The following is a 21,965-nucleotide window of genomic DNA, read 5'->3' on the forward strand; positions in this document are numbered from 1 at the left end:
AAACAAAGCAGTATTTACTTACCATTTTCACACCACTCTCACTCACCAAAGACGATTTCGTAATATAGCTACTTCTAATCTGCCTGATAAGAAGTTGCAAATGGCCCTGGAGTCATCAGCCCTTGATCTTCTGGTAGTGGAAAAAGAAAGGAAGGTGCAAAATAAGGTATAACACCACACTAAATGGGTGCAATCATGGATAGGCGTAGCTACTACAGTGACAGGCTCAGAGGCCTGTCCTGAACCTGTGTCCAGAGCTGGAGCAGGAGTGCTCTGTCTAAACATTGCCTACAATGTATCACACACACATTGGGATTAAAAACCTAACTATCCATTTCCCTGCTAACATGATCACAACCCCTCCCCCCGGGCTGGACTCAACAGATGGGTCCCCCCTCTGAGTTGGGTGCGCACACACACACTGAGAGCATTGGGCAGCTGCAACACCCAGAGAGTAGTGGGGGTTAGGTGCCTTGCTCAAGGGCACTTCAGTTGTGGATGTTGAGGGAGGGGAAAGCGCTGTTCATTCACTCCCTCCACCCACATTTGTTCCTGCCGGTCCAAGGAAACAAACCGGCAACCTTTCGGTCTCTCTAACCTTTGTTTCTCTACCCTCTATAATAATTAAGACCTTTGTCAGGTTCTCTGGGCCACAACTAGCCTTAAAAGGTCATTCAGTTTGAAAGGTAGCTTTTGGTTTTTGTTTTGCTACTGCTGTCAAAGGTGTTCACACCATTTATTACAGTTGACATCTGACATGCTCATTTTCAACAAACCTAAGCACCTTATTAGAGCACTGCATAGTCTCTTTATGGTGAAGGAACATGACAGACAGACGTGTAGGCTGCAGTTCTAAATGCATTCTAAACCCAAATGCATTCTAAAGGGTGCATTCTAAACCCAAATGCATTCTAAAGGGTGCATTCTAAAGGGTGCATTCTAAACCCAAATGCATTCTAAAGGGTGCATTCTAAAGGGTGCATTCTAAACCCAAATGCATTCTAAAGGGTGCATTCTAAACCCAAATGCATTCTAAAGGGTAACTTCTAAACCCAAATGCATTCTAAAGGGTGCATTCTAAACTCAAAGAGTAGTGTAGCCTACGAATCAAAACAATCCCTTTATCATTCCTTCATTTTATATTCAATTTTAAAACCAAAATATTAAAGAATGACACTGAGGCAAGAATTGGGACACAATATCATCACAACTAAAGTAAGAAAATTGGAAATCCCAATATTGAAACAGAACTCAGTTTTCTGTTTTTCTAAATGTGTTTGTGATTAGAAACTTAAACTGATAAGCTCTGGCCGATGAAGCGCGTACACTGCCTCATATAGGATGCGTATGTTAAAACTATAGTTTAAGCTTGTGATTGATGGAGATAATTTTCAAACACTGTTAATTACTTAAGAATGTATGAATCATGTGCTTATGAAATGGCTTTTCTGTGTGTGTGTGTAACTTAGAATATTAGGTGCCACTTAGTCTGCATATGTACAAGAGCATGTTTAGACCAGAAGTGATAAGAAGGGTCGAACTGTGTTTCTTCCGACCTTGCAAAACTTCCATCCTTGCCTCGGACGTCAGAAATCCACCACGTGGTTATCCCTGCTGAACGCTCAACTTCTGTCTATATAAACCTTGTGCGATGTGTTTATCATGGCTTCACTTTCAGCCTTGTGCTGGGAGTGAGCCCGATTGCAATTGTTGTTTGTCTAATAAATATACTTACTATATGCAGCTCCATAGTCCTGAGGTAACTAGGGTGAATTTTCACCTAACAGTGATTTCTTCATTTTTGGCACAGACCTGGCAAGAGAAAGCAGCCAAAAGGGACCAGGTGAGTGGACAGAACTCAGTTGGCATATTTAATATTGCCTTAACTATAGGTTGAACTTTTTTAAACTTGACAAAATAAAAAAACATCAAAAATGGCATGTGACTTAATTATGCGTATTGGATTTCAGTTTTAGTTTTTTGTTATTTTGTTTTAACTTGAAATGAACAAATGATACACGGATAAATAGCCACAGCCAAGCAGCCATGAGGGTCTTTATTGCTTTTGTTTTGTCAACTTAGCAGACATGGCTCTCCTTTCACTCCCTGTGACTCTGTGTTTGCTTTAAGGTGCAATGAGGAACTAGGGTGGTGCCAATAAAAGACCTTTGGTCTTCACATAAAGGGCGGACACTGATCTTTGGGCTCGTCTTCTCCCTCAGATAAGATCATTATCAAACTGTCAGCCCTTGATTTGAAAATCTGTTGTGCCTATACAGTTGTCACAACTAGCCATCAAAAACATTTGCCACATAAAAGCAACTGATCTCATCACAGGCTATGGCTAAACCGAACATGAAGCTTTTGGGCGGTGTGGTGGAGGGTGAGTAAATTAGACAAAAACTTTATATATTTGAATATGGTCTCATGGTAAGGCATTGTCAAGACTTATGGTAGTAAGTAGGTTACTCATAGATAACAACCAGCGATTGCAGCACCTTTTTTTTCTAAGCTACTAGCTTACCAAATGTTACTATAGCTTCCCAGAACTCACAGCTCACAGAACTCTGAAATGTCAAGAGCTCACATGCATCAATATGGTCTGGTGCCAGTGTTCTGGATCTTCAAGTCACTTATGTTTGGCCACTTCGGCTGAGGAAAGGAGTTCTTAAGATGTTCCTCGTCCTCATCATTTAGTTATGTTAGTTAGCTGTAGCATTCCAAACTGGAGATGGACTAAAAGAGTGTTATCATAGAAGATGGATATTCAAACAAGCAAGATAAACCAGTGGTAGTGTGACATTACTGTTGTTGATGTTGGCAGGTCAGCCACATGCGCACGCACACACGCACACACACACACACGCACACACGCACGCACACACGCACACACGCACACACGCACACACGCACACACGCACACACACACACCCACACACCCACCCACACACACACACACACACACACACCTCTTTCACATATATCCCTGCTGAAAAAAGATCCAAATCAGATGTGTTGGTCAAATCAATGATTTTCAAGCTGTATTGTTCCAGGCTTTAGAGTTTTTTTGAAACAACCATGTTGATCCTGATACCATACTACTGTTCTCAGGTTCTTTTGAATTTGGTTTACAGATTGGATTTTAAATGCACAAATATATGTGATTTCAAGACATGCAAATACATATACATAATTAAGTAATTCATAGATACTGACAGAGCTCAGATATTTTTTCTCAATGGCATACCTTTATTTAATCCCGATAACTGTCCATTTATAACTATGACATGCTTTTCTTAATAGCATACCTATATTTAATCCCGATAACTGTCCATTTATAACTATGACATGCTTTTCTTAATAGCATACCTATATTTAATCCCGATAACTGTCCATTTATAACTATGACATGCTTTTCTTAATAGCATACCTATATTTAATCACGATAACTGTCCATTTATAACTATGACATGCTTTTCCTCAGTAGATCTGTAGCACTAAGAACACTTCACTGAAAGCGTCAAGCATACCACTTCTTTTTTATCCTCTACAGGGCTCCCTTATCATACTTTTTTCTTTGTCTCATTATCCAGGGTTTTATGGTAAACCATGGACTATGGAACAGAGGAAAGAACTGTTCAGACGGTATGGTAATAAAAACAAGATGTTAAATATGGATTCCAATGCAGATATGCCATTCCTCAATATATGTTTATGTGTGTGTTTGTTCCTTTGCTTCTAATCATAACAGGGAGCAGAAATGGGGGTTGAACGCATACCTGTACGCTCCCAAAGATGACTACAAACACAGAATGTATTGGAGAGACCTCTACACACCCCAGGAGGCTGGTGAGGACTCACTGACCCTCTCAGAAGTTATCTCTGTCTCGCATTGTGCAATTCTCTTAGCATACATTCATACCTTCTGTAATTACTCCAGAGGTAGCCTTCTGCATTTAGACCTGTGGGTTTGGCTGTTCAGGATGTGGAGAGTTAGCTTCAGCCTATTTTGGTTTGAACCACTGGAGGTGTGGCCAATATAACGGCCAAAATGACGTCATTAAATGGTGTAATGTTGTGTAATACATAGGTAGGTGACATGATTATGACTGTGAATTAAGAAAAGCAATACTAGCAGACCTCTATGTGGAGGTTAAACAACATTATACATGATGATATGATCATATATTAATATTGTTGTTGTGTTCTGTACAGATGAATGAGTTTTGATTTGATTTGTTCTGTGTTTGTGTTCTGTGTTTGTGTTCTGTGTTTGTGTTTGTGTTTGTGTTTGTGTTCTGTGTTCTGTGTTTGTGTTTGTGTTCTGTTATTGTGTTCTGTGTTCTGTGTTCTGTGTTCTGTGTTTGTGTTTGTGTTCTATGTTCTGTGTTTGTGTTTGTGTTTGTGTTTGTGTTCTGTGTTTGTGTTTGTGTTTGTGTTCTGTGTTCTGTGTTCTGTGTTTGTGTTCTGTGTTCTGTGTTCTGTGTTTGTGTTCTGTGTTCTGTGTTTGTGTTCTGTGTTCTGTGTTTGTGTTCTGTGTTCTGTGTTTGTGTTCTGTGTTCTGTGTTTGTGTTCTGTGTTCTGTGTTTGTGTTCTGTGTTCTGCCTCTCAGCTCAGACTACTCCAGCCAGTCAACATGTTGATTCAGGAGCATGGAAGGGAGTCATTTGATTGGCTGTTGGCTCAAATATCAACAACCTATTCTAATTCTTGTTCAAATGATGAATTTGTCTCAAACAGGGGAACTCCAAAATCTCATTGCATCTGCAAAAGAGCATCATGTGGAGTTTATATATGCCATCTCTCCTGGGCTAGACGTCACTTTCTCTAATCCCAAAGAAGTGGCCACTCTCAAAAGAAAAATAGACCAGGTACAACTATACACCAGGTCTCATCAAGAGTATAAGAGGCTTATATTTGAACTATACACCAGGTCTCATCAAGAGGAGAAGATATTATTATTATTATTATTAGCTTATATTTGAAAAATGAGTAGTGGTTACAGTTGTAGATAGGGGTATTTCATGAGCGCAGTACATTTATATAATATGCAGTGTTATAGCTTGCACCAAAATGACTATTGTGAAGGTATACTGTTGCAATGTAAATGTTTTCAAAGAAATTGTAAGAAATTGTACGTGATTCCCAGTCTAGAGGAGTACAGTGTGATTTGAATGAATGCATGCATGCATGTTACAATCAGCACTATAGTGAAATCTAAAATGAAACATTTCTTTTTCCTGTCCCTGTCTTTGTAAACCAGGTGTGGGGATTTGGATGTAGGTCATTTGCTGTGCTGTTTGATGACATCGAGGCAGAGATGTGCCCAGCTGATAAAGATGCATTCAGCTCACTCGCCAGTGCACAAGTGCACATGACCAATGAAGTGTATCAGCATATAGCAAAACCTGAGACATTCCTGTTCTGCCCAACAGGTGAGCCAAAACAGCAGTCCTTATTATTAAAAATGATGTCTTTTCAAAGCAATGCTCATTATGAGTGCTAATTATGGCGTATAACACCAATGCATTGACCAGAGAACCGCTAGGGCCCTACGGCTCGTCCTTCTTTTGAACATCCAAAACAGTTGAACCCATCGGTAGCCTGTGTCAGCATGGGAACACACAGTAAGGGGAGAGAGAACGGATTTTATACAATGACGTTACGTTTGGTTTTCCGTGAACCTTGAGTCTGAGCTCAGCCCAAAGCCTTCTCTGCACCCTAAGCTAGTCCATAACAGAGTATGCAAGTCGACTGGAAGTGTTTAGTGTTTTTAGCAATTTAACACTCCCCCACATTCGGTTCTGTTTAGTAAAATGTGTATGTCGTCTCCGTATTATTCCAAAACTGTAAGCAGGTTTAGACCAATTATATCTCTAAAATATGCATGTTGTCATTCCTCTGTGAAAAGTGAAAAACAAAAGACCACAAAGCAAGTCACTTAGCTAATGTATCACCAATTTCACAAGGTCAGCAGAAGCTAACCATAGATGCTTTCACCGAAGCCAAAAGTGTTCTCACAACAACCATGCAGTTAACTTCAGTAAACACAATTATTAGCAAAGGACTAGATAGCCGCAATTTTTTGCATAGAATAAATGAGATGCTTTAGGCACTAGCGTTGTAACGTTAAGTTTCATAAGAAACAGCGGGGTGAGAGTTAAGAGTTGTCTGTAGTCATGGATACCACTCTGGAGTCCCAAGGGCTGCTAGAGTCAAGCAACACGATGCAGTCCATCGCTGTTCTGCTCAAGCAGACACAACACTTACAGAAGGCAGACTGATAACTACATTTTAAGTCTCCAAATGGTTATTTTGATTGGCGGACACATCTGCCAGTCAAATTGTTCTATTTTTATGAGGTGTTAGTAATCTATCGGAAACATCATCGACTAAGGCCTTCTCAGCTCGTACTGCAGGCCTATGTATGTCATCTCACTCAGGGTCTGTATGTGATGGTAAAGCTATGCTAGCAGCCTGATAGAACAGGCTAAGTAGTTCTTCACTGGGGCAGTTCTGCTGCTGTTGACGAATAGACTATTTAAAAGGGCTGATGCAAACTGTGTCCTGTGGTCCATGGACCTATCTGATACCTCTCGTCATTTCTGCCAATTGAACAATGAACAGAGAAACAGAGAAGTGCTCCAGGATAACGTCTTCCATGTTTGTCTTCAGACTACTGTGCAGCCTTCTGCACTCCCAGTGTAGCCCAGTCGCCCTACCTGCACACAGTAGGGGAGGAACTACACCCTGACATTGATGTGCTGTGGACAGGTAAGGTTGCTACTTGGAATGCAATGAGATTATGTCCTTGCTTTGACAGGATGGGATTAAAAAAATGACACACTTTCCTTCTCTGGGATGACACAGGTCCAAAGGTTGTTTCGAAAGAGATTTCGGTCGAGTCTATTGATGAAGTTACAGGGGTGCTAAAGAGAGCACCAGTTATCTGGGACAACATCCATGCCAATGACTACGACCCACAGAGGATGATGTTGGGACCTTTCAAGGACCGTCCAGTTGAACTCATCCCCAAGATCAGAGGCATACTCACTAATCCCAACTGTGAATTTGAGCTCAACTTTGTAGCCATTCACACCTTAGCCACCTGGTGCAAATCCTATTGCAATGGTGAAACTGTCAAAGGTAAGAGTTTCTGTAGAAAAACTAGAAAATACAACAGGAGAGACAGGGATTTCCTTGCCAGAGAAAAAAATTTAAGGGAAAGTACACAAAGAAAGAAAAAGAAAGTAAAAACTTGCATTTCATATGATATCATATTTCGAATGAAAACGAGGACCTAAGGTTTGTCTTCCTATATTGAAAAATGAATAATCACAAATAGCATTGCTTCCTTGTAGGTGGCAAGAAAGATTACATCCCACAAGAGGCATTGGTGCTGGCGCTCTCGGAGTGGCTGGTTGAGTTCAGCGTTTCAGAACCACCAGGTAGTAAGACGAGCATACATTCTGCCCATTTTCATTACTCTATCAGGGTGCCATATCATATAAAACACATATACAGTACATATATGCACATATACAATCAAAGATCCCAAAGGAAAAGGTAAGTTTTATGGTGTTTCAAGAATTTTATAGTTACATAATCCTGTCTTGTATTGGCTGCTGAATTTTGATTGGTCGTTGGCGGCCATATTGTTGAGCCAAATGGAGTTTTAGGAGATGTGAGCAAATGTAGCCAAGTATTAGCATACCAAATGTACAAATGCACAATAGGGGTTAGTCTTTTAATTAGCACGAGGAGGACATGCCACTGGCACCCTGTAACAAGACATACATGCCACTGGCAGGAGAAGGGACATGTCTGCGAGCCTGCCAATCAGCAATCAGCAACATTGACATTAACAACAGCCAACTACAAATGAATGCTGAGCAGAAGCACAAAGTGCCCAAGTTTAGTTTTGTTTTTAAATTTGTTTTGTTTTTTCAATGCAAAACTTAAAGTCGCTGTTACATTTCTAAATTCTATTTTATATTCATTTGTTTGTGAAATCCTTTTTAAATCCCTCAATGTCCTTGCAAATTTCAAACTGCCAAATGTACCTGTTTTGGTATACTGATTTAGAATTCTTTGAAATATCACTGAAATCAAAATTGTTGGAAACTCTGAGTGAGTTCATATGGAATGACCATCTGCAGGTGTCATGTCTATTTATAGTATTGTCAGTCATTGATTTTGCAGCCTTTACAGTGTCAGGTATCAGATTTATCAGAATCTTACAGGTGTATATTATCAGCATGTTAGCTTGTTGACTGTTGAAGTTTTTTCCTAATTGGTAGGAGGAGGATTGTCTGAGAAGAACTATTCTGAGGAGGTTCCAATGCGAAGAGATGCAGGTTATGTCCCTGGTCCAAGAGAGAAGCCTCTCTTCACAGCTGAGCCCTTGATCCTGAATGACCTCGTGCTGCTGTCTGACCTCTTCTACCTGCCGTATGAGCATGGCCCAACCTCCCTCCAGATGCTCCAGGAGCTGCACTGGCTCAAAAGCAACAGCAATCCGGTGGGGACCATGGGGAAGGTATGAACATGTCACCTGTAGAGCTGGCTTCACACGCACATAAACCAACATGTCACCTGTAAACTGGCTTTACACACACATAAACCAACATGTCACCTGTAAACTGGCTTTACACGCACATAAACCAACATGTCACCTGTGAAGCTGGCTTTACACGCACATAAACCAACATGTCACCTGTAAACTGGCTTTACACGCACATAAACCAAAGGAAGTGTTACAAATGTCACCTGTAAAGCTGGCTTTCCACGCACATAAACCAACATGTCACCTGTAAAACTGGCTCTACACGCACATAAACCAAAGGAAGTGTGGTATCACCTGTAAAGCTGGCTTTCCACGCACATAAACCAAAGGAAGTGTGGTATCACCTGTAAAGCTGGCTTTCCACGCACATAAACCAAAGGAAGTGTGTTATCACCTGTAAACTGGCTTTACACGCACATAAACCAAAGGAAGTGTTACAAATGTCACCTGTAAAGCTGGCTTTCCACGCACATAAACCAAAGGAAGGGTGGTATCACCTGTAAAGCTAGCTTTCCACGCACATAAACCAACATGTCACCTGTAAAACTGGCTTTACACGCACATAAACCAAAGGAAGTGTTACAAATGTCACCTGTAAAGCTGGCTTTCCACGCACATAAACCAACATGTCACCTGTAAAACTGGCTCTACACGCACATAAACCAAAGGAAGTGTTACAAATGTCACCTGTAAAGCTGGCTTTCCACGCACATAAACCAAAGGAAGTGTGGTATCACCTGTAAAGCTGGCTTTCCACGCACATAAACCAAAGGAAGTGTGTTATCACCTGTAAAGCTGGCTTTCCACGCACATAAACCAACATGTTACCTGTAAAACTGGCTTTACACGCACATAAACCAAAGGAAGTGTGTTATGTGGTCCTCATTGCCTATTTGGGCCCAGGTATATTTACTTTTGAGTTTATGACGGGTTGTTGAAAAACATCTCTAAATCCAAGGGCTTAACCCATTTATAGCACGCAGTTAATTGAACCCTTTGGAGTTAAGGGCTTTGCCTGTGACACTGAGAAAAATGGGATCAGTTTTGTCTTAAATCTTAAAAGCTTCACTTGGCTTAATGCGTAAATAGCAATGCATCATCTTACATGTTAACAACAATCGAGATATAGATACGTAGACAATTCATTGTCCACACGAATGGAGAACCTGAAACATTTTGTGCTTGTAGCATTCCTTAGTTCCTGAAGTCCAATGAGCATGAAAGATGTACCTCGAGCGCCTGAATAGAACTAAAGTCCAATGAGCATGAAAGGTGTACCTTGAGCGCCTGAATCTGCCCTCCAGACTCCAGAGGGACAACATGTATACCTTGGGTCTATAGCGTGCTACTTTGGCTACATAACATTTTTGGTTTGTTTTGTGATATTTGATGAAATACAGTGACAGTTTACCATAATTTCCCAGACTATTGACTGCGGTTTATACGTTGATTTTGTAAGAGGGTTCAGTGATTACAAGATATTTTGTTTTGAAATTGTTATTTAACACAGTAGATTTAGTTTTGAAATATTATTTGTTTAAAGTTTGACAACATTAAGAAATGTTGAGATTCTGATTAGTTTACTGAATTTGGTTTTCTCTGTTTCTCAAGGACACTGAATGGGGGGGCAGAGCGGAGCAGTTTGATAAGATGTGCGAGTCGGTGGTCCAGATGTTTAACCGACTTTCAAACGTCTCCAACCGGCGAATTTTGTATGACCTTTACAACTATATCTGTGATATCAAGAGTGGTGTGTCTATGGCCAGGGACTTTGTCAAAACTATGGGTTAGTTCTGTTTTTAATATCTCTTGATCATCTTGTGTGACATAAATGGCTGAAATGATTCCAGTGGTTTGCCAAGAGGCCCTCTACACTAATAATAATACACTAATAGATGTGTCATCCTTCTCTCTTTCCAACCATTCGTTGGAATACATTGGAACACAATATTTCTCTTGTTTCAGGGTGCTCTGGTGACCTACCTATTTAGCTTGTAACCAGCTGGTAACCAATTATTCACCATGTTCAAAAGTCACTGTGCAAAAATTAAACAGCTCCCGTGGGCTAAGCCTACTAGTTTAGTTCAAGTAATATATCTATAGACCGCTGTCAGTAGTGGTGCATGACTCTTGAAATTGAGGAATCCCCAACATGAATCTAGACATGGGGGTGGGGGAAGGCGGGGGGGTGTGTGATACAGAGGATGGACTCATTTGCAGTGGTGCCTCTGTGTTACTCCCAATAAAATAAACCATTTCAAATACTATTCCAGGTTTCTTGCTAAGCTAGGTGTGTTGCACATCAACAATAGTTGTCGGAAAACGTCAAATTAGAAGAGCAACAAAATCAGTTTAGCAGTGGCCTAGTTTAGATGATCATTTGCAACGAAGCATCAAATTAAAAGACAGATCGATTAAATTCTCAACCAATGGACTTTGTTTTCTCGTGTTTGTTAATTGACCTGGACAGATAATGCGTATTCACTTGCATGTGAAGTCCTCGTGTCGTCTTCTTCAACACCAAGTTAGCTTGAGTAGCGTCTTGAGCTGCAGCCTAGGTAACCGTGGTAACCTTATATCCGTTTTTCACACAGCTAATGTCTAGTCCGTTTTCCTACCTTTCATTTGTTCCAATTATTCATAAGGCATCGCGACTTATTTAAACTGATGTGCAACAAGAAATGTATTAACATGTTAATATTTTATTGATGCACATTTACAATGGCAGTTCACTGACTAAACTCTGATCTGATTGGTGTGAAAATGATACCAGCCTGGCCACTTGCAATTTGCTGTTTCAATTTGTTTTCATGGAAGCCAAACACTCCTGAGCATCCTCTACACACCCACAGGGCATTTTGGCACTCTGATACTAATGCAGTGTATACATTTACATGATAAACCTGATTAACATTATCAATGTATTTAGATTTTGGGTAAAATTGGTTATATGGATTTTATTTGTCACTTGATACAAGCGGTCACTCACTTATTTAAAATTATAGATAAAGTCATTCTGTTGGCCCCTTAATCATGACCACACAATGATCCCCAAAAGAGCGTTGTACTATTTATTGTAATATATCAATTTACATTTGGATATAAAAGCTTCTGCTAAATACATAACTTTAAACCTAGAGTCCAGGTTGTGTACTTCATAATACAAAGATCTTTACTCTTACAGGTGGACAGACAACACTCTCAGCTCGGCAAGTGAATGACCCTGAGCCCTGGGGCTTCAGAGGGGCGCAATCAGGAGAGTTTCAGGTATGGCACTCCTATGCTACTAGTCAGCCAATCAGGAGAGTTTCAGGTATAGCACTCATACTAGTCACCCAATCAGGAGAGGTTCAGGTCACCCAATCAGGAGAGTTTATGCTACTAGTCACCCAATCAGGAGAGTTTCAGGTATAGTCACCCAATCAGGAGAGTTTCAGGTACTAGTCACCCAATCAGGAGAGTTTCAGGTATAGTCACCCAATCAGGAGAGTTTCAGGTATAGCACTCATATGCTACTAGTCAGCCAATCAGGAGAGTTTCAGGTCAACCAATCAGGAGGGTTTCAGGTATAGTCACCCAATCAGGAGAGTTTCAGGTATAGCACTCATATTTACGAGTGACCCAAAACCATGAGAAATGGCTAAGGGGAGGAAAACAAAAGACATGATCGATGTTTTATACGTCTACAGAGAATGCTGCCTAATCACGGGTACAAGGATGTCTTTTACCAGTCCCCCCGGCCCACAGCTTATGTCATTCGACCTTACACGCCAAGTGATCAGGTTTGTGAAATCTACATTCTTTGATTGACTAAGTTTGTGAACTGCTCACTATCAGAGGACCAGGACAGAATCAGGACAATGACCAGAGGCTGTACTATGATACGTATTATAATGTTGCAAATAGTGTGTAGGTCCTCACTTCCACTTTTGTCTAATAGCAGACCTTACCGTGTTAAAACCTCTGAAGGGGGAACAGATCTGGAGCTTGCTGCCTAATGAGCTCAAAACCAAGTGGAAGATTTAATAACGTTTAGTGTTACTTTGTCACCAGGCACCAGTGAAGAAACTGCTACTTAGGCAGAATGAATTGCAGCCCTAGGGCTAGTGAGCTAAATGATTGCTCCACAGTCTAAACAAAATGGGGGCAGCATATCAGCAGTTTGTCCAACTATAGCCCCTGACCCTTGTGGGAGTTACCAAAAGGCTTGGCCAAGATGATGGAGGCTAAAGGCATGTAGCATGAAACATTTATATGATTGAAAGACAATGGAGTGACTATTAGCGTGGAGACAGAGAGTTAAAGGAGAAAACTGATTTTATTCAATCACGTTTTGTTCTCAAACACAATGAAGATATCTAATTCCATGCACATTTGTCCTGTTCACACTGGCAGGTCACATTCAGTCTTCTTTTCAATGTTTAAAAGAAGATTTGTGAGAAAAATACAATCAATCAGTACAGAAGGCTATGTCTCTGAATCAGAATGGAACATTCCAGAATCAGTTGTACTTTTCAGTGCATTGTCCCAGTGAATTCTCACAAAGTTGGCCTCATTTGAATGTGTTTTTATCACTGTGCCATACTATTGTGAACATCCTTGTACAGTCAGCCGTGCAGAAGATCTTTAAAGAAGTGATGTGTGAGGCAACGCATGGATTTCCAGCCACCAAGGGCCCCATGGTACTGGGCCACAGGTGAGACTATCTCTATTCATGTTACTGGGCCACAGCCACAGGTGAGACTATCCCTACTCATGTTACTGGGCCACAGCCACAGGTGAGACTATCCCTACTCATGTTACTGGGCCACAGCCACAGGTGAGACTATCTCTACCCATGTTACTGGGCCACAGGTGAGACTATCTCTACTCATGTTACTGGGCCACAGGTGAGACTATCTCTACTCATGTTACTGGGCCACAGGTGAGACTATCTCTACTCATGTTACTGGGCCACAGACTATCTCTACCCATGTTACTGGAACACAGGTGAGACTATCTCTACTCATGTTACTGGGCCACAGGTGAAACTATCTCTACTCATGTTACTGGGCCACAAGTGAGACTATCTCTACTCATGTTACTGGGCCACAGGTGAGACTATCCTATCTCTACCCATGTTACTGGGCCACAGGTGAGACTATCTCTACTCATGTTAGTGGGTGAGACTATCTCTACTCATGTTACTGGGCCACAGGTGAGACTATCTCTACTCATGTTACTGGGCCACAGGTGAGACTATCTCTACTCATGTTACTGGGCCACAGGTGAGACTATCTATACTCATGTTACTGGGCCACAGGTGAGACTATCTCTACTCATGTTACTGGGCCACAGGTGAGACTATCTCTACTCATGTTACTGGGCCACAGGTGAGACTATCCTATCTCTACTCATGTTACTGGGCCACAGGTGAGACTATCTCTACTCATGTTACTGGGCCACAGGTGAGACTATCTCTACTCATGTTACTGGGCCACAGGTGAGACTATCTCTACTCATGTTACTGGGCCACAGGTGAGACTATCTCTACTCATGTTACTGGGCCACAAGTGAGACTATCTCTACTCATGTTAGTGGGTGAGACTATCTCTACTCATGTTACTGGGTCACAGGTGAGGACTATCTCTACTCATGTTACTGGGCCACAGGTGAGACTATCTCTACTCATGTTACTGGGCCACAAGTGAGACTATCTCTACTCATGTTAGTGGGTGAGACTATCTCTACTCATGTTACTGGGTCACAGGTGAGACTATCTCTACTCATGTTACTGGGCCACAGGTGAGACTATCTCTACTCATGTTACTGGGCCACAGGTGAGACTATCTCTATTCATGTTACTGGGCCACAGGTGAGACTATCTCTACTCATGTTACTGGGCCACAGGTGAGACTATCTCTACTCATGTTACTGGGCCACAGGTGAGACTATCCTATCTCTACCCATGTTACTGGGCCACAGGTGAGACTATCTATACTCATGTTACTGGGCCACAGGTGAGACTATCTCTACTCATGTTACTGGGCCACAGGTGAGACTATCTCTACTCATGTTACTGGGCCACAGGTGAGACTATCTCTACTCATGTTACTGGGCCACAGGTGAGACTATCTCTACTCGTGTTACTGGGCCACAGGTGAGACTATCTCTACTCATGTTACTGGGCCACAAGTGAGACTATCTCTACTCATGTTACTGGGCCACAAGTGAGACTATCTCTACTCATGTTACTGGGCCACAAGTGAGACTATCTCTACTCATGTTACTGGGCCACAGGTGAGACTATCTCTACTCATGTTAGTGGGTGAGACTATCTCTACTCATGTTACTGGGCCACAGGTGAGACTATCTATACTCATGTTACTGGGCCACAGGTGAGACTATCCTATCTCTACTCATGTTACTGGGCCACAGGTGAGACTATCTCTACTCATGTTACTGGGCCACAGGTGAGACTATCTATACTCATGTTACTGGGCCACAGGTGAGACTATCTCTACCCATGTTACTGGGCCACAGGTGAGACTATCTCTACTCATGTTACTGGGCCACAGCCCACAGGTGAGACTATCTCTACTCATGTTACTGGGCCACAGGTGAGACTATCTCTACTCATGTTACTGGGCCACAGGTGAGACTATCTCTACTCATGTTACTGGGCCACAGCCACAGGTGAGACTATCTCTACTCATGTTACTGGGCCACAGGTGAGACTATCTCTACTCATGTTACTGGGCCACAGGTGAGACTATCTCTACTCATGTTACTGGGCCACAGGTGAGACTATCTCTACTCATGTTACTGGGCCACAGGTGAGACTATCTCTACTCATGTTACTGGGCCACAGGTGAGACTATCTCTACTCATGTTACTGGGCCACAGCCACAGGTGAGACTATCTCTACTCATGTTACTGGGCCACAGGTGAGACTATCTCTACTCATGTTACTGGGCCACAGCCACAGGTGAGACTATCTCTACTCATGTTACTGGGCCACAGGTGAGACTATCTCTACTCATGTTACTGGGCCACAGGTGAGACTATCTCTACTCATGTTACTGGGCCACAGGTGAGACTATCTCTACTCATGTTACTGGGCCACAGGTGAAACTATCTCTACTCATGTTACTGGGCCACAGGTGAGACTATCTCTACTCATGTTACTGGGCCACAGGTGAAACTATCTCTACTCATGTTACTGGGCCACAGGTGAGACTATCTCTACTCATGTTACTGGGCCACGGGTGAGACTATCTATACACCACTCATATCAGTGATGGTGGACTGTGCTGTAGTTGGTATTTGCAAAGTCTTTTGGCTTTTAGCTAGTTAGCTCACCAAAAAGAGTAATCACCAGGTCCATATCAGTATATAAACTGGCTTGATGGGAGTTTGATATACTCAACAAGGTTGTTCATGCCCACTTAGAGACTTGAAATTAGAGTGTCGTTTCTAAAACTGACTGTTAATAAATCCTTTGCCCAATAATAATTGGTCAACATTAATCGAACTTTCTAGATCTGTTTTGAATGTAAAAACCCTCACAAGCTCTCTCTAATTATGTCTCTTATTATTAACTCATAATCTGATGCAAATAATGCAAGACCAGTAAGTATCATGCCGTGTTTTGCTTTCTTTTGAATGTTCCTACTGAATGTCTTGATTGTGCTGTTCTGTGTAGACTGGCATGTGGACAGCTCGTCCCCTCACCCAACTGTGCCTTCTTGATGGAGGATGAGGGTGGAGTTTGTGGATATGCCCTGGGACTCACCGATGCCAAATCCGCTGCTTCTAAGGACCAGGTGGGACAAACATCACAATGAGCTAGATGTTTAGTTAGCTATTAATATGAAGACATAGGGGATAACACGTTGTTCAGGTAGCAGAAAGTCATGCATGTTCAAGGTGGCAATTCCATGGTTACCACACTTGCATTAGGTGCATTTCCAATTATGATATCCCCGTTCAATTTCCAATTGATCCCTAAAGCAGGTTGCACACTGCCCCTGGACTTGTTCATAGAACTGCTTCTTTTCACCGCAGATTGAGTCAATGTGTAAATGACTCAGCAAACTGCTGTAACTAGCTCTAAAGACTCAATACCTCTCCTTGCCAAGTTAGCATATCCCAGCCTTCCTCTGAGCCTTAGCCTGGTGGTGTAATGTTATTAAAAGCTATTTTAGTGTAAGATGTTGTAACTCTCTGTACTTCCATCAGTCCTCTAATTTGTAAGTCTGTCACAAAGTGATGGTTCATTTAAACTTAAGGACTGAAAGCTTACTATATTTGTGTGAAAGTTATGTATCGCTGGAGTATATTCCGGCATGATAGCAACTTGGATCTGGTAGCTTTGAAAAAAGAAAACAAATCAAGAAAAGTGAGTTTTTTTGGAGCAGCATCCATATATTTCCAGATGACAAAGACAAGTTGATAGTGCTTCCTGATGGCATGAGCATCTTTGATCGGGCTAAAATGTACCGAGCTGCAGAAAAGGGGAGGACACATCTGCAATAATAGGGAGACACATCTGTAATAATAGGGAGACACATCTGCCTCATCAATCATAAGGTCATGTCAAGAGCATGGATAAACCAAACCATAGGCTATCCCATCCCATGAATACTAAAAAAGCAGCAGTAATCATACCAGCTCAACTGAAGAGATTCTTTGAGATTCTGCTGACTGGTAAGAAAACTACAAAAGTTGATATGCTGATGCAATCTTTCAGCCAGGACCTGATATATGCTGTAATTGGTGGACAGCATAAACCTCCAATACATGCCCTACATTTACATTTAGCAGACGCTTTTATCCAAAGCGACTTACATACACATTTTACACTGACGGCACACTGCACATCAGGAGCAATTAGGGGTTCAATGTCTTGCTCAAGGACGCTTTGACAGGGAATCGAACTAGCAACCTTCTGATTACTAAACAACTTCTCTACCTCTAGCCCTGTCCTGCTATCTTACTCTAACTGGTAATGCTGAACCTATCCAGATGCTCCTTGTCAGATGTCACGTCAAACAATGATATGTTCCCAGAGAATATTCAGCCATATATCTTTACTAGTTTAGCCCTTTGACAATATTGACCGATTAGAGGACACCCAGACAGGGGGAGGAACTCCTCAGCGAGTGAATGGGATATAAGGAACTTCTCAGTGAGTGAATGGGATATAAGGAACTCCTCAGTGAGTGAATGGGATATAAGGAACTCCTCAGCGAGTGAATGGGATATAAGGAACTTCTCAGTGAGTGAATGGGATATAAGGAACTCCTCAGTGAGTGAATGGGATATAAGGAACTCCTCAGTGAGTGAATGGGATATAAGGAACTCCTCAGCGAGTGAATGGGATATAAGGAACTTCTCAGTGAGTGAATGGGATATAAGGAACTCCTCAGTGAGTGAATGGGATATAAGGAACTCCTCAGTGAGTGAATGGGATATAAGGAACTTCTCAGTGAGTGAATGGGATATAAGGAACTTCTCAGTGAGTGAATGGGATATAAGGAACTCCTCAGCGAGTGAATGGGATATAAGGAACTTCTCAGTGAGTGAATGGGATATAAGGAACTTCTCAGTGAGTGAATGGGATATAAGGAACTTCTCAGCGAGTGAATGGGATATAAGGAACTTCTCAGTGAGTGAATGGGATATAAGGAACTTCTCAGCGAGTGAATGGGATATAAGGAACTTCTCAGCGAGTGAATGGGATATAAGGAACTTCTCAGCGAGTGAATGGGATATAAGGAACTTCTCAGCGAGTGAATGGGATATAAGGAACTTCTCAGCGAGTGAATGGGATATAAGGAACTTCTCAGTGAGTGAATGGGATATAAGGAACTTCTCAGTGAGTGAATGGGATATAAGGAACTTCTCAGTGAGTGAATGGGATATAAGGAACTTCTCAGTGAGTGAATGGGATATAAGGAACTCCTCAGCGAGTGAATGGGATATAAGGAACTTCTCAGTGAGTGAATGGGATATAAGGAACTTCTCAGTGAGTGAATGGGATATAAGGAACTTCTCAGTGAGTGAATGGGATATAAGGAACTTCTCAGTGAGTGAATGGGATATAAGGAACTCCTCAGCGAGTGAATGGGATATAAGGAACTTCTCAGCGAGTGAATGGGATATAAGGAACTTCTCAGTGAGTGAATGGGATATAAGGAACTTCTCAGTGAGTGAATGGGATATAAGGAACTTCTCAGTGAGTGAATGGGAGCTAAAGGAACTTCTCAGCGAGTGAATGGGATATCGGTGCAGCTAAGTGTGTTCCTAAAGCAGCTTGTGCGTCTATCCCAAAAATGAAGCAACACCCATCAGCAGTTGAAGAGAGGCCCCTACAAGGCTACATATCTGGAGATTGGATTGGTCCAAATTCTATGGTTCTTACCTCAAATTCAGATCCAGTTTATGAAGAAATTATTCGAGGATCAGCAACATCTTGAAATAATGGATACAACAATGGACTATAATGGATACAATGCAATTACTGGCTGACATCAAAAACCACATGTTCATCAATCATCACGATATTTGGGACTTCTGGTGAGCTCTTATAGGTGTTTTCACGGGAAAACTCCCTTTTCATGAAAGCCCTTGAATAGGAGCTCTACTTAAGAGACTGTACAATCACAGAGCTACCAGATCCAAGTTACTATCATGCAGAAGTATACTCCAGAGGCACACAGCTTACAGAAAATCACTTACTTTTTTTTCATTTTTTTTTTTACAAATTACTTATATAAATAAAATGTAATTGAATTGAATTAGACTGAGTTCTAATTGCATGTTGAATGTAATTAGGTGATGGGCAGTATTTTCAGGTAGAACTATAGGGTGGTCCATTTCTGGCTGTGGTAATAAGTTGGTGTGTTTACATGTTGGGAAGTCTATTAATGATTGGAATGCAATTGTAAGGCTATTATTTTCATTGTTCATGTGGATATTAAAATCTCCCAATATGAGGATTGTATCAGAGTTTATAACCAAGGTGACTGGGAAGTCTGAGAACTCTGATCAAAAGGGGCCAGGTGCTCTGGGGTATATGGGTACCGGTAGCGTTTTGTACATATACAGTTTTTATCTTAGATATATTTTCCTGTCTAATACTTCTTTCAGTGTGGTTTACAGTGTGCTTAGATGTTCTTGGTAAAAATACAGTTTGCACATGATGGGCACAAGTGTGGGGCGATGATTCTATTGGGGCAGTAGAGGTTAGTATAGTGTAGTAGAGGTTAGTATAGTGTAGTAGAGGTTAGTATGGGGTAGTAGAGGTTAGTATAGTGTAGTAGAGGTTAGTATAGGGTAGTAGAGGTTAGTATAGGGTAGTAGAGGTTAGTAGAGGTTAGTATAGTGTAGTAGAGGTTAGTATGGGGTAGTAGAGGTTAGTATAGGGTAGTAGAGGTTAGTATAGGGTAGTAGAGGTTAGTATAGGGTAGTAGAGGTTAGTAGAGGTTAGTAGAGGTTAGTATAGGGTAGTAGAGGTTAGTATAGTGTAGTAGAGGTTAGTATGGGGTAGTATAGGGTAGTAGAGGGTCGTAGAGGGTAGTATAGGATAGTAGAGGTTAGTATAGGGAAGTAGTTCTGCCTCCTAGTGTTCATTTTGGATTGTCAGCAATCTGCCTTGGCTATGTGTTGTGTTAGGTTTTTAGACAGGAGGGGTGGATACCATCTCTCTTCAGCAGCCCCTGCTTCCTCCAGAATGTTGGCCAGATGTCGATAAAGCCAGTGTTAATTGGTTGGCTGTTGAGCTCAAATATCAACAACCTTTCGACTGTTTTTGTTTTTATTCTGCACGTTCGGCACTGCATCTCCTCCAAGAGTGTTCAAGATATTGGCATGGTTCCAACTCTCCCATGTCTGTCTTCATATCATGCATCTAATGCTCGGACCACCCACTCATTCTTCCACTCCTCTCGTCTTCCACTGACATGAATGGAGCTCTGTGTTGGTCACATAACACATCACATCTACATCATTTCAACCAATATTACAGTCATCTCGACTGCCATAGTAATACACTAGAAACCACCTCTAGTACAGTCATCTCGACTGCCATAGTAATACACTAGAAACCACATCTAGTGTTTATCTTTACTGCCATATTAATACACTAGAAACCACATCTAGTGTCCTTGGAATCACTTAGTAACCACCATCAATACTCTCGTTCAAAGTGACTTAAAACATTTTTTAAGAATAATAACATGCCACATATAAAGCATTATGCCTAATACAACAAAACGTGTATAATAATCTATAATAAATCTACTACTAATAATGCTAATAATAATAATCATAATACTAATATGCATGACATAAAGTCTTTAAAGAGGTAAGAGGTAAGCACGATAATAAATCCTGTATAACCTGTATGGGTTGATTATGTTGCCTTGACACCATGACAGTCATGTGATTCCTTTAGTTCAGTAATGTGTGTGTAGTACTCATGCTCCTCCGTTCTCCTGTACATGTGCAGTATCCTGAGTCTCTTCTGGGGGATAATCCATCTGTGATCACGATGCAAATACTCCCCAAAGTCTCCGACCCACGCATTGCAAAGCGATTGGTGGACTGTTTGATTTCAGCATTAAGAACAACAGGTGAGCAACATTACAAAGTCACACTAGCAATGTAATGAATCACTTTGACGCCAAGTTACCAAGTATCGCCAAGTTAATGAAATATTGGTCCTGTACATGTTTACCAACTCACCCTTTTTCATTCTGCCTCCACCCATGTCACAACATTGTGTAGGCTGTAAAGCTATTTTCTGCGAGCTGAGAGAAAGAGAGAAGAGAATGCTGGATATCCTTCACAGAATGGGCTCCTTCAGGGCGATGACAATGGAAGGCCATCCAAATGACCCAGTAATCATGAGAACAACAGCATGATCAGCAGATGTGGTAGGGGTGGGGATGCTAGAAGTAAGAATTCAGATGATCAAAGCTCATCACTGTTTAAAAACTTATAATATGACTGGTATATTGAATAATGATTTATAATGCAAATCTCTGGTACTAAAAATCGATTACACTACATGTACCAGTCATTACTTCAAATACATAGCAAAGCATCTCACATATGAAGCTGTGCTACTGGGAAAAGGTCTTCCAGGGATGCTGGACTGAAACATTAAACCATTGCAATATTTCCCTGTGAGTACCTCGATTATAATAGTAATATTTCACATATGTCTGTAAATTAAATATAGGGGGTTGGAAAAAGAAACTTGAAAAGGGAATAATAAATGATATGAAACAGTCATGATTCAAACTTTGTTCCATGAAAATCATTCTTATACATTTTCAAATAAAATTTCTAGAAGAAAAAAAGAATCTGTGAAAACGATTGCTTTACTCTCTTGTTTGGCAAGTCCATTTTC

At 41.3% G+C, this 21,965-nt stretch overlaps 1 protein-coding gene across 2 annotated transcripts; it reads left to right on the forward strand.

Annotated features, from left to right (window-relative positions):
* Positions 1-2,203: 2,203 nt before the first annotated feature.
* ogal (O-GlcNAcase like) lies at positions 2,204-21,856 on the forward strand. 2 transcript variants are annotated; one of them, XM_031574917.2, is made up of 16 exons: positions 2,204-2,383; positions 3,594-3,645; positions 3,752-3,849; positions 4,741-4,871; positions 5,264-5,435; positions 6,676-6,774; positions 6,871-7,146; positions 7,362-7,452; positions 8,299-8,539; positions 10,178-10,352; positions 11,751-11,833; positions 12,256-12,348; positions 13,174-13,262; positions 16,251-16,371; positions 21,060-21,183; positions 21,338-21,856. In XM_031574917.2, exons 1-16 carry the CDS (start codon positions 2,341-2,343, stop codon positions 21,472-21,474), a joined length of 2,025 nt encoding a protein of 674 aa, XP_031430777.1. In that variant the 5' UTR covers positions 2,204-2,340; the 3' UTR covers positions 21,475-21,856. The 2 variants fall into 2 exon arrangements, with proteins under 2 accessions (XP_031430777.1, XP_031430778.1); XM_031574918.2 differs by having other exon boundaries at positions 7,362-7,449.
* Positions 21,857-21,965: the final 109 nt, after the last annotated feature.

The sequence above is a fragment of the Clupea harengus genome, chromosome 10 (genome assembly GCF_900700415.2).
Source record: "Clupea harengus chromosome 10, Ch_v2.0.2, whole genome shotgun sequence".
Taxonomy (NCBI): domain Eukaryota; kingdom Metazoa; phylum Chordata; class Actinopteri; order Clupeiformes; family Clupeidae; genus Clupea; species Clupea harengus.